General features: G+C 40.4%; 1 protein-coding gene across 2 annotated transcripts in view; it reads right to left on the bottom strand.

Annotated features, from left to right (window-relative positions):
- The window catches only part of FYB1 (FYN binding protein 1), a 139004-nt gene extending 127857 nt beyond the window's left edge, over positions 1-11147 (bottom strand). For both annotated transcript variants that reach the window (XM_077281478.1, XM_077281492.1), the window contains exon 1: positions 11030-11147. In XM_077281478.1, the coding sequence (XP_077137593.1) occupies positions 11030-11032 (3 nt within the window). In that variant the 5' untranslated portion in view covers positions 11033-11147. The remainder of the gene's footprint in view (positions 1-11029) is intronic.
- Positions 11148-13372: the final 2225 nt, after the last annotated feature.

The following is a 13372-nucleotide window of genomic DNA, read 5'->3' as shown; positions in this document are numbered from 1 at the left end:
TAGAGTATATGTAGAGGTATGTTACAGCACAGTAGAGTACATGTAGCGGTATGTTACAGCACAGTAGAGTACATGTAGCGGTATGTTACAGCACAGTAGAGTACATGTAGCGGTATGTTACAGCACAGTAGAGTACATGTAGCGGTATGTTACAGTACAGTAGAGTACATGTAACGGTATGTTACAGCACAGTAGAGTACATGTAGTGGTATGTTAGAGCACAGCAGAGTACATGTAGCGGTTTGTTATAGCGCAGTAGAGTACATGTAGCGGTATGTTACAGCACAGCAGAGTACATGTAGCGGTATGTTACAGCACAGTAGAGTACATGTAGCAGTATGTTACAGCACAGTACAGTAGAGTTCATGTAGGGGTATGTTACAGCACAGTAGAGTACATGTAGCGGTATGTTACAGCACAGTAGAGTACATGTAGCGGTATGTTAGAGCACAGTAGAGTACATGTAGCGGTATGTTAGAGCACAGTAGAGTACATGTAGCGGTATGTTACAGCACAGTAGAGTACATGTAGCGGTATGTTACAGCACAGTAGAGTACATGTAGCGGTATGTTACAGCACAGTAGAATACATGTAGCAGTATGTTACAGCACAGTAGAGTACATGTAGCGGTATGTTAGAGCACAGCAGAGTACATGTAGTGGTATGCTACAGCACAGTAGAGTACATGTAGCAGTATGTTAGAGCACAGCAGAGTACATGTAGCGGTGTGTTACAGCACAGTAGAGTACATGTAGCGGTACGTTACAGCACAGTACAGTAGAGTTCATGTAGGGGTATGTTACAGCTCAGTAGAGTACATGTAGGGGTATGTTACAGCACAGTAGAGTACATGTAGCGGTATGTTACAGCACAGTAGAGTACATGTAGCGGTATGTTACAGCACAGTAGAGTACATGTAGCGGTATGTTACAGCACAGTAGAGTACGTGTAGCGGTATGTTACAGAACAGTAGAGTACGTGTAGCGGTATGTTACAGCACAGTAGAGTACGTGTAGCGGTATGTTACAGAACAATAGAGTACATGTAGCGGTATGTTACAGCACAGTAGAATACGTGTAGCGGTATGTTACAGCACAGTAGAGTACGTTTAGCGGTAAGACAATAAGAGAGTCAGTGGAGAGCCAAAGGGTCAAATAACAGACAAGAGGCAGAAGTACCAGGGACCAGAGGCAAAGTCAAGTCAGAGTCAAAGCCGAGTCAAACACAGAAATCCAAAAGCAATTAGGAAACACTAAGACAAGATGGGCAGGGAAGGAGGAATAGACACGGGCAAGGTCAGAGAGCGCAGCAGGACAAATCAGGGTACAACTGGAATCAGATACTCACACCAAAGGCAGAAAGTATAACTGACATCTCCTGCAGGATGCAACGTAGCTAAATAGCAAACCTGAACCCAGAATGAGGCAGAGCAAAGTTAACCCTTGACATGATCAGCCTGGGAATAGGGCAGACAGGACTCAAAACCCGGACAGGATCATGACAGGTATATTACAGCACAGTAGAGTACATGTAATGGTATGTTACACCACAGTAGAGTACATGTAGCGGTATATTACAGCACAGTAGAGTACATGTAGCGGTATGTTACACCACAGTAGAGTACATGTAGCGGTATGTTACAGCACAGTAGAGCACATGTAGCGGTATGTTACAGCACAGTAGTTCACGTGTAGCTGTGTTGGTTTGCACGTTTTCTGGTGGCTCTCCATATAGGAACGCTCAGGTTGCTGCACTTTCCTGAACAGTTAAACACGTGGTTAATAAGACACATTTTTCTCCCATCTGGTGAATTAAACATATGGGAACATTAACCCCATGAGAAGCTCCACCGTGTAATTTAGGATTATGTGTACAGACGCCGTGTGCTCCGGGCTTTGCTTTCAGTTTTTGTTTTGTATTTGCTAATATTTGTTTTTGCCGCTGCCGGTTGTTTGACTTCTCTCTTTGACCTTGGATTTCGCACCGTCCCCAGCTGTGAATTTAGTCTGTTCTGGATACATTTAGGGATCAGATACATGTTCAGCCCTGTTCAGATGAGGTGTGGCCGGCAAAGAACAGAAAACTAAGCCAAACCTTTAAGTGTAACTTCACTTGCAGGTGACTTTTCCAAGTAAGCTGCCATGTGTGAACACGAGGAACAACACTTCTACGTCTTGTGTTCTGCAGTTACAGCAGTTTTTCCTGTGCACTGGAAGCCTCAGCAGTTTTTCTTTGTGTGTCTCTACTTTTGTCTCCCTCCTGCCATTCACCATAGACTTCTACAAGTAACTGATGAAATTTGATACTTCGCAGACAGATCTGTAGACATATTTGAGTAGTTTTTTCAGAGTGAATAAACAGTGTAGAAGAGGAGAGACTATGAGGTGAGAGAATAAGTAAATTTCTCTAATAAGATGTATTACAAAGCTTCTTATCTTCATGTGTTCTATTGATTTATAAAAAAAACCCAGTTAATTATTACTATTAAATACTATTTATTTGTTTAAATCTCTCAACTTTTTGCCATTAAACAATCATAATTCCTAAGGTTTAAGTCTACGGATCTGCAAAAATGGTTAGCGCTTCCATCAGTTTACCTCAATGTTTTCCTCGGGTGGATACAAATCTGCAACAATCACAAAAAATGGAATAGTATTGGAATTTTGCTGACTGTTGCAGGTGACTGTCACAATAATATGAATATGCCATGTTTTGAGTATATACCAAAAAGGCCCATGGCTTTTCAGACACACACCTGTGGATGATGACAGCCCCCTTGGCCGGAGGAAAAAACAGCTATTCTCCTCACTCTGCCTGCGTCCAAAATCCTACACTTCTTCCCCCCTTTTTCAAGAATTTATATGGCCCTATGCTGCAAACACAGTCTCTTCCTACATCCCTCATTCCCTCCTCCCACCTGATACTGGCTAAAACTGGTACAGCAAGCACGGGATTCTATTGTTCTTTTAAGGTTATGTATATTGGCACCGATCCGGGCTAGAGATATAAGGAGTATATATTCCGGATGTCCATCAAGAGATCTATAGCTCACGGAAATCGCTAGGAGCTAAACCCATTGAGTGCAAGGAGCGGGTTTCTCCGTAAGCGGGTCATGTAACTACACCGTGTTTACACTTAAAAGATTCCCCCTGATGTGGTGCACATCCTGATCCTTGTGTCGTTCGTATACGAGGTTCATACAGCAAACTATGTATAAAAAATGGTTTGTCACAGCTCTAAGAAAGGGGAGGATTCAGCCCTGAGTGAGGTCACCACAAGGGGAGTGCCTTGGTTTTAGGCTGGGAAATAAGTGAGTGAAGCAGCAGTCTTCAGTGTCTTTTGTCCGGGGTCTAGTTGCTCTACAGATGTGTGATGCATCTTGATGTGTCCCCTGAGCACATCAGCCAGGAGATTTAATGATCTGAACTAAATGTAAGTGTCTTTTCAACTTTAAACCCATTTTATTTGTAATTGTTTGTACATACAACTTGTCCACTTTTATAATATCTTTTTACCTTTCTGTAAACACTGCCCACCTTTTTATGGAGTAAAATATATAAAATTATTAGCTTTGTCTCTCCTTGCTCTATAACGAAATATCACGTCCTCTGAAGTGAATTATGCTACTAATTTGGACTGGCTCGGGACCTGTTACTACATAAGAAATTGGAGCTAGTGGCAGCGGAGTTGTCCTGTGTGTTTGGGAGGCATTGTAGCGACGGAGATGTTGATAATTATTGTTTCCGCCTGAGTGGGAGTAGTTATATCGCCCTCGTTGCAGCGTGCCCATTAGCCAGTACAAAGTAAGGCAGCATTTCTGGCGACTAATTATCCTAGGTGCAGTACCTAGTCTGACCTGAAGGTAAGGGGGCACCAGAGAGCTGCAAGTTCCAAACCCGAACTTGGAAGTGGGATGTAGATAAATCTCCTTCAGAAAGGAACCAGGGGCAACCAAACAACCCCGGTTCATGACAAATTGGTGTGAGCAGCGGGGATGATAAAGGTATCCTCTCCATGAACCGTGACAGTCACCCATCATTTTTCCTTTGTAGGAAATCTTCAAGTTACCAACAGTCTATGATTTTATAGTAATTGATTCTTAAAGGGAATCAGAAAATTACATGTTTTTTCATCTTTTTGATTTTAAATGTGTTTTTTTTAATATTTTTTTATTGCTATCTGTACATAAAAAAACACATAAATCATGCAATTTTCACATTAGCCACTAGGGTTCATTTTAGTCTCATTCTTGCTGTTCTTTATAGAAGAATTTTCATCAGTCTCATTAACGTCACAGACAGGATTAAAATGACACGGCTTCTACACGATAGATAGGGTGTGAGTCAGTCTATTCCTGCTAATATACATGGGAAATTCCTGAAAGAACAGGAAGTTATAGTCTAGAATTGACAAAATTCGCCAAAGTGAAAATTGCAACATTTCTCTATATTTTTGCAAAGATTTTTAAAGGGTATGTCTAGGATTATAAAAATGTCTCTGCTTTCTTCCAGATGTGTCCGATGTTGCAGCTCAGCTCCATTCATTTCAATTAATTTTCTCTAATTTGCTATGAAAAAGTGCTCCCATTCACCAGTGCAATCAAATTTAGTGAAAATGGTGAAGATTTATAATTAGATGGATGGAATTCAGAAAGGACAGAATGACATAAAACTGGAGATAAAAAGTCACAAATTCTTAAAAGGAATATGTCAGCAAGTTTTTGCTATTTAACCTGAGAGCAGCATACTATAGGGGCTGATAACCTGATTCCAGTGATGTATCACTTGCTCAGCAGCTTCCTGTACTTTCAATGCAATCAGTGTTTTATCAGCAGGAGATTATCAGTGCAGGACTAGGTGTCTCATGGAAAGTAGTCCAGCTAATCTGTATAAACCCGCCCCCACCACTGATTGGACAATGTACACAAGAAGCAGCCAATCAGGGGTTTGGGCGGGGTTATACACAGCTCAGCATTCCGAGCTCCGCTACATCTATAGCAGAGAAAACTGTGATTGTGTCAAAACTGCAACAAACAGCCCAGTAAGTGACACATCGCTGGAATCAGGGTCTTTGCCCCTACACCATTGTACTCACAGATTACATAACTCACAAATTCCCTTTAAGAAACAAAATGATGTGACTTTTGGCATTTTTGCACTAGCTCTGCCAACTTTTTGAAAGATAAATTGTAAAGAGTCCCACATTTTTTCCAATAATAATGAAATGTGGAAAAATGAGTAACTTTTTGATACCAGAATAGCAGCACCTAGACCACCATATAGCGCACACGGGCAGCTGAACAATTTTATTCTAGCGGACTTAGTACCGAGGCTGGAGAATAAAATCTGATTCCTCATTCATTCGTTCGAAAGTTTATTAGAAAGTTGTAGAACTTTCTACTTATACAATTGTAGCATTTTTTTTACAGTGATACATTGTTGCCTTTTTCTAACATTCCGCACTTCGAATCTTTCTAGAAGTTACATTTTGGGTGGAAATTTTTGAGGAATTGACACCCAGGGAACATCACAGCGTAATCGTTTTCATGTGAAAGAGGAAGAACGTTTAATCATTTATATTACATAAGTGCAACCATAGTAAAGATAATGTTCCTAATTTGTCCGTAGGCTCTACCCTCCTATAAGGGCACGTGGGCCATAGGAAGCTGAAGAAAATGATACCTTGATATCTGCGATCTGATGTTTTATACCAGAGAAATCCACATTTTTCACATATGTAAATGATCTGTTAAGATCTATGGGCCGGACATAGATCTCTATGAGCCTCCGCCTCCAGAGAACGTTAACAGCGTTTAGGAGGTAGATCCTACTGACAGATGCCCTTTAAATTCATATATTTTCAGTTAAAATAGACTTTTCAAATAGGATTCAGTTATTAATTTTGTATAATTTGTCTTCTACATCCTCAATGCATCACTGTACATAGTAGACTGCAGAAGGAGTTAACAGTGATTCCGTCAGTGAGCTCATTCAGAGTATGCAAACTTTGATTTGGTCATGAATAAGCTTAGAAAATGGATTAGGAGAGGAAAGATAAAGTGTATAAACCAGAAGACAAGCACTGATGAATTAGCTGAACTCCTCAGGGTCTGTTTCACTTCTCGTCTCCGGAACCATTTTATAAAGTTGCAAATTGTACTTTGATGTGGTCATGAGTCAGCTTAAAAGATAAATTGGGAGAAGAGAGATAGTCTTTAGAGACCAGAAAATGGGCTCACTAGCAGATCACTCGTAACTGGTTCTGCAGTCTATTAGTCCGGTTCACTATGTATTGATTTAGGCCTTCGCCGGAATTTTTTGGAGAGTCTGAAAACTATACATTTTTGGAAAGGTTATAGTATAAGCAATACGAAAAACAATGTTTCCATTTGCCCCGAGTCCCACGTGACCGCCATATTGGATTTTACAAAATGGCTGACGTAAAACCAATTTTCGTTAATATCTCAGCTTATAAATAACATAAAAATAAAATTTGACAGCTAAACATACATTTTAGGGCTAAGAAATGCAATATTACTAGTTGCAGATGTGTTTTAGATATTTACTACAGCAGTTTTTTATAATTAATTAGTGGGGGGCGGACCATGCATGCGAGCATCTGAACAAGCTGATGAAAATCCATGCTGGCATAGTCGGCATCTCGAACAATGCCAATGCTCGTCAGAGATTCTTCATGGCCACACCTGAACTCTCCCGAGTTGTCAAAGAATATACCAGACAGTTTGATTTAGAACGTGACAAAACCAGAGAGCATCACGATCTTGGGCCAAGTGCAGTCAAGAAGTGTCATCATGTTATTGACAAGATTAAGGAAGCAATTTTGAAACATGGCAACCCATTTGCTGTTGTAGGTGACAAGTTGCACAATGTAATCACCCATGCCTACATCCCTGATGAGTACGTAAAAATGATCCTGAATGCAGATGAGACAGGTCAAAAGCTGTATGAAGACTATGTGTTGGCGCGAATCAATGGGGATGTTAGCCTATGGGCACCAGTAAAGAAGGAGAACAACAGGATGTTCATGTCGGCAAACAAGAAAACCACAGTAAAACTCCGAGACAAGACTGTTGATCTTAAGGAGACCAAGGACTTGTATGGAAGAATGATGGTTTTGGCAAGGTCCAACAGAGACATAAACCAGAAAGTGGCCATTGGGAACTACGAATTCACTCTGACCCCAAGAGCCTTTTTTGCTCCAGATGGTACAATGTTACCATGCCATGACAAATCAAAACTGATCAGTCTCCTTAACAAGTTGGTTATAGTAGAAACTCCACAGAAAGATCTGCAGCCAGAAGATAGGATGGACACAAGATCAGATGCTCCAAGTCGCAAGATAGCCCTGGTAGATGGAATGGTTCTTCTGCAAAAGATGGCCAAGAAACTGGCAACACTAGTGACAGTCAAAGATCTCAGTTACTGCTTCAATGACAGGCTTATGTCTCTCACAGAAAATTACGATGAAATAATCCTTGTGTTTGATACGTATAGGGAAAATTCTCTCAAGGATGCTACCAGGGATAAAAGAAGAAAAGGAAAGGCACCAATTGAGTACCAGGTCAGAGATGAAACAAACATTAATCATATTCCAATGAACAGGTTCCTTTCACATGACAAGACAAAGGCTGACCTGACCAACTATCTTGCTGCAAAGACTCTAGAGTTCAACAGTTCATCACAAAAACTGGTCATCACTTGTTCTTCAGGGTGTACCAGGAGCAACAAAAACTTAGTTTTCGACGACAACAATCACGAAGAAGCAGACACACTGTTGATCTACCAAGCTGTCTTGGCAACACAACGAAACCCACCGGATGCAAGGATGGTTTTCTTCTCCCCTGATACCGATGTACTGGTGTTGGTCATAGCTAACTATGACCTCATGCTGAAGAATACATCGATTTCAATGGTCTCTGGGATGATCGAGATAGAGCCAATAAGGAGAGTCATAGGGGCAGACAGAGCAAAGGCTTTGACAGCCTTCCATGCATTCACTGGTGCTGACACAACTGGAAGGTTCTCTCGAATTGGCAAAGCAATCTGGCTGCAAGCTTACATGAACGCAACACCAGATGTAATCAGCTCTCTGCAGATGCTTTCGACTGAAAAAGAAGTGAGCGAAACTATGTTGTCAACTCTTGCTACCTTCGTATGTTTTGCTTACTCTCCAAAAGGCATTTTTATTAAGAATATTCCCGAACTGCGATGGCATCTATTTTGCAAGCATATGGCAGAAAGTGACAGGTTACCTCCTACACTCGGAGCTCTAAAACAACATGTCCTCAGAGTCCATATCCAAGCCAGAGTGTGGGGACAAGCTAACATTGCTTTGCAGGATTCTCAGCTGGATCCCGAGAAGAATGGCTATCACAAAGGGTTGGATGGACAGTTGAAACCAACCATGACAGATGTTCTTCCAGCTCCAAAAGCAATAATCGAGATGATTAGTTGTCAATGCAAACATGACTGTTCTTCTTCAAGGTGTTCGTGCCGAAAAAATAACTTATCCTGTACCGATCTTTGTCAGTGTGACAGCGAGTGTATGAATGACGAGGACACTCAGACCAAATATGAAACTGATGATGACAGTGATGGTGGCGATATGTAAAGACACTCTGGTTGTTCAAAAGTTAAAAACATTAACTCTCTGCTTTTCGAGTTCGAAAATTTGTTCAAATATAAACCGATACAATTTGTAGTCGTATATAGAGTATTTATTTGGATACCACTGCATTTCTTAGTACTCAAAATGTATGTTTAGCTGTCAAAATTTAAGTTTTACGTTACTTACAAGCTGAGATATTAACGAAAATCGATGTAAATCAGCCATTTTGTAAAATCCAAGATGGCGGCCACTTAGGACTCGGGGCAAATGGAAACATTGTTTTTCTTATTGCTTATACCATAGCCTTTCCAAAAATGTACATATTTGAAACTCTCCAGAAAATTCCGGCGAAATTACATAGTGAACCGGACTATATTATGTACAGTGATAAATAGAAGATGCAGAAGCTAAATAATGCAAACTTTTGAAGGATACCTTAGTGCAAAAATGCTTTGGAGCCCAAAAATAAATCCAATTGTGCCCAATAATTTTGCAGCACAGCATCAAAGTAACAACCTCATGCAGGGATTGAAGGATATGGACACTTTGGGGGCATTTCTTTCCTTATATGTGTGTATTTCTTTCCATAGAGTGTAATTACAAATGTTGGAGTGTTTGTCTTCGGCAGCCTCTACGTATCACAGTGCATACACAAGCAGACAGCAGAGTAAGTTACCAGTTAATCTGTCGGTGAGCTCATTCTCTGGTCTAAAAAAATTTATTTCTCTCCTTCTGAACTCAGGATGAAAGTTGAACTTTGAAGTGACCATAAATAAGCTTAGAAGATAACAGTCACAGTCCATAGAATTGTTTCACTGATCAAGTCTCTGTTACCTCATTCTGCAGTCTGTTATGCACAGTGATAAATATAGGATGCAGAAGACAAATGCTACCAAATTTTGAATGAAACAATGTTGGAGAAGATAAGAGTCACAGCCCATAAAACTGTTTTACTGACTGAGTCTCCATTAACTCATTGTGCAGTCTGCTATGTACAGTGATAAATATAGGATACAGAAAAAATGCTAAGAAATTGTGAATAAAACAAGGTTGCAGAAGGTAAGAGTCACAGCCCATAGAACTGTTTCACTGACCGAGTCTCTGGTAACTCATTTTGCAGTCTGCTATGTACAGTGATAAATATAGGATGAGAAAGACAAACGCTACCAAATTTTGAATGAAGCAATGTTGCAGAAGATAAGAGTTACAGCCCATAGAACTGTTTCACTGACTGACTCTATGTTAACTAATTCTGCAGTCTGCCTTCTACAGCTCATTCTCTGGTCTAAAAACTTTTATTTCTCTTCTCCTGATCTCACGATGAAAGTTGACCTTTGAGGTGACCATAAATAAGCTTAGAAGATATCAGTCACAGCCCATAGAACTGTTTCGCTGACCGAGTCTCTGTTACCTCATTTTGCAGTCTGCTATGCACAGTGATAAATATAGGATGCAGAAGACAAATGCTAACAAATTGTGAATGAAACAATGTTGCAAAAGATGAGAGTCACAGCCCATAGAACTGTTTCGCTGACCGAGTCTCTGTTAGCTCGTTCTGCAGTCTGCCATGTACAGTGATAAATATAGGATGCAGAAGTCAAATGTTAACAAATTTTGCATAAAACAAGGTTGCAGAAGGTAAGAGTTACAGCCCATAGAACTGTTTCACTGACTGACCCTTCGTTAACTCATTCTGCAGTCTGCCTTGTACAGCTCATTCTCTGATTTAAAAACTTTTATTTCTCTTCTCCTGATCTCAGCATGAAAGTTCACCTTTGAGGTGACCATAAATAAGCTTAGAAGATATGAGTCTCAGCCCATAGAACTGTTTCACTGACTGAGTCTCTGTTACCTCATTCTGCAGTCTGCTATGCACAGTGATAAACATAGGATGCAGAAGACAAATGATAACAAATTGTGAATGAAACAATATTGCAGAAGATGAGAATCACAGCCCATAGAATTGTTTCACTGACTGAGTATCTGTTAACTCATTCTGCAGTCTACCATGTACAGTGATAAATACAGGATGCAGAAAACAAATGCTAACAAATTTTGAATGAAACAATGTTGCAAAATCGATATTAAGCCAAAATACGTCCATAGCTTTTAAATAGCACCGACATACAATCCTACTATAACTGAATGTAAAGCAGCAGATAAACTTTCTCTCTCTCGTTCAACACACACCCTTGGACGGAGATGTACTATGCCTATTCTTACAGGAATCACTTCCCTGTTGTGACCCATAGCTGACTGTGCACAGTTGTGATGTTTTTCTTGTATTCAGTGATGCAGAAGCAATCAATGTATCCAGGTCTCAGAACAGGTGACAATAGGAACCTATCGGGGACGGTAAGCTATCCTGCCATAATGTAACGCAGTCACGCACCGTACTCACCATCGTGCTGCTGCGTGCACTTGCTGGCGGTGTAGTGTCGCCTGAGGCTTAATGATTATCCCTTCGCATGGACTGGACGCTGCGCTCAGAACACTTCCTCTTTCTTTTGGCTTCTCTCTCATTCCCTCTAATCATTGATCCATTATCTGACTTTTCTATTGAAGAATGTTCCCTTTTTAAAAGATAATTATGTAACATTAGAAAAATGCAAGTAACATCGCAAGCGACGGCCCCGACGGAGAGCCGTCAATCCTGAGTTTCCTGCCTTCTGTATTTGCATAGTTTTATACTGAGCGTCTTATGTTTGTTTTTTTTTCGGATTTTATAAAGAAACGTGGATGACATTTCCTTCTGCTTTACATTACATCTTGGAGTGAACCGGTTTTCTCACATATAAAATTACATGATAAATCATTAAAATAGTAAAAAGAAAGTATCGTATATCAGAAATATTGTATGGATTTTCTTTATATTTTCGGCACACGGTCAGAAGAAATTATGCTCATAAGGTGTTATCTGAGAATGCTCGTGTCCTAATCGAGCATGTTCAGCATATTCGGAAAATTTGGTGAAGCCCCCGCGGCTGTTCAACAACCACAACACTTGCAGGGATTGCTTGTTTGTTAGACAATCCCAGCATTTGTTGCGGCTCTCAAACAGCCACGGCGACTTGAGCATATTTTTCAAGCATGTCGAAAAAGCTTGATTACCACTTGAGCATGCTCGGATAAAGCTCGCTCATCACTACTATTAACCCTTCTTCATATTTTCCTATGACCTTTAAAAAAAAATGACATTCACCTTTGCAACCATTCATTGCATTCCTCCAGAACATATAAGATAAAAAAAAATTATAGCAAATTTGAAAAAATGTCATATTTTTTACCGTTTTTTGTCTAAAGCACCAAAGCAGATCTATGCATCTCCAAGGTACCAAGTAACAAATGAGCCATGTGTGGTCTGATCCTTCAGTCATGCTCCTTTCTATTTGACTGATTTGAAATACTAGCATAATTTAGAACCCTAATTTGCTTTTTTATTTATAAGTATTAAAAGTAGGCATCTCTCTAGTGCCACCTATCTGTGGATACCACATAAGTCAATTTTTGTTAGCGCCAAGCAAGAGACCCTCCCATATTCAGCCTTCTATTTCACCGGGCAAGTAAAAACCTTCGGAAAAAGCTTTTTATGCATGATGGCAACTTGCAAACCAGTGCTTCCCTTCTGGTCACCATCAGCGTTAGCCCATAATTCAAGCGTTTGTATTCTAGTCTTTTGTCTCCTGAGCTTGTGTTACATCTAGCTCTAATGGTATCTTGGATGCCCACAGGCTCAGTTGTGGAGAGCTTGTGTTACATCTACCTGTTTAAGACTGACCTGGTCTGAAACATGCCGCGACCTTTCCCACCTAGGCTCTTTTGGTCACTTCTAAATCCTGGACCCCAAATCAAGTCAAAAATAAAACCATCTAAGTAACAAATTGTTACTAGTACACTTTCTTCTGTGACTTACATCACTGAGATCAACCACCTCAGTGACACATATCTGCAATCCAGGACCTTACCTCTTGCTTTCTTACAATGGTCAGTTGCATGAAGTTAATTTTACATCTACCTCTAAGATATTCTTGGCTGTCCCCAGGGTCAGTTGCAGGAAGCTTGTATTATATCTACCGCTGATAGATTGAGAGTGAAGTCCGTGTTCGGGGTCCATGCATGGACACTATGTGTTCGGTACAGACCCTGAACTTTACTGCTCAGGTTTGCCCATCCCTAGTCAGGAGCCAAAAGTATATCAACCCCAAAGGAGCCATCCTTCTTAAGGTTGGAAGAACAAGATGATCTGATACCTAACAATGAGAACTAGAGACAGACAGTGGAGGCACTTCTATACAGTACATAGCAACTACGACTTGACCGAATATCAGAGCAACAACTGGAATTCTCTGCAGATATGTGGAAAAAATGCTCCAAAAAGACTGAAATGTTGTTAAGAGAGTTCTTCGATATTTGAAAGAGGCTTACGACATAAATTTAAGGATATTTGCAACAGGAGATATAAAACTCACAGGCTATGTGGATGCAGACTGGGCCGGTGACTTAAGTGATCGTAAATCGACAAGCAGCTATTTGTTCAACCTTGGGGAAAATTCAATTTCTTGGACTAGTAGAAAACAGGTGTCTGTAGCCTTGTCATCTACAGAAGCAGAGTATGTGTCCGCAGCCCATGCAAGTCAAGAGGTCATTTGGTTAAAGCAATTGTTAGGCGATCTTGGTAAGCCATCAACTCGACTGTGATTTATGAAAACAAGCAAGGATGCACTAAACTTGCATGCAGTGAGAA

The sequence above is a fragment of the Ranitomeya variabilis genome, chromosome 1, assembly GCF_051348905.1.
Source record: "Ranitomeya variabilis isolate aRanVar5 chromosome 1, aRanVar5.hap1, whole genome shotgun sequence".
Classification (NCBI taxonomy): Eukaryota; Metazoa; Chordata; class Amphibia; order Anura; family Dendrobatidae; genus Ranitomeya; species Ranitomeya variabilis.
The sequence above is the reverse complement of the archived record's forward strand: the minus strand, read 5'-3'. Positions and strand labels throughout refer to the sequence as shown.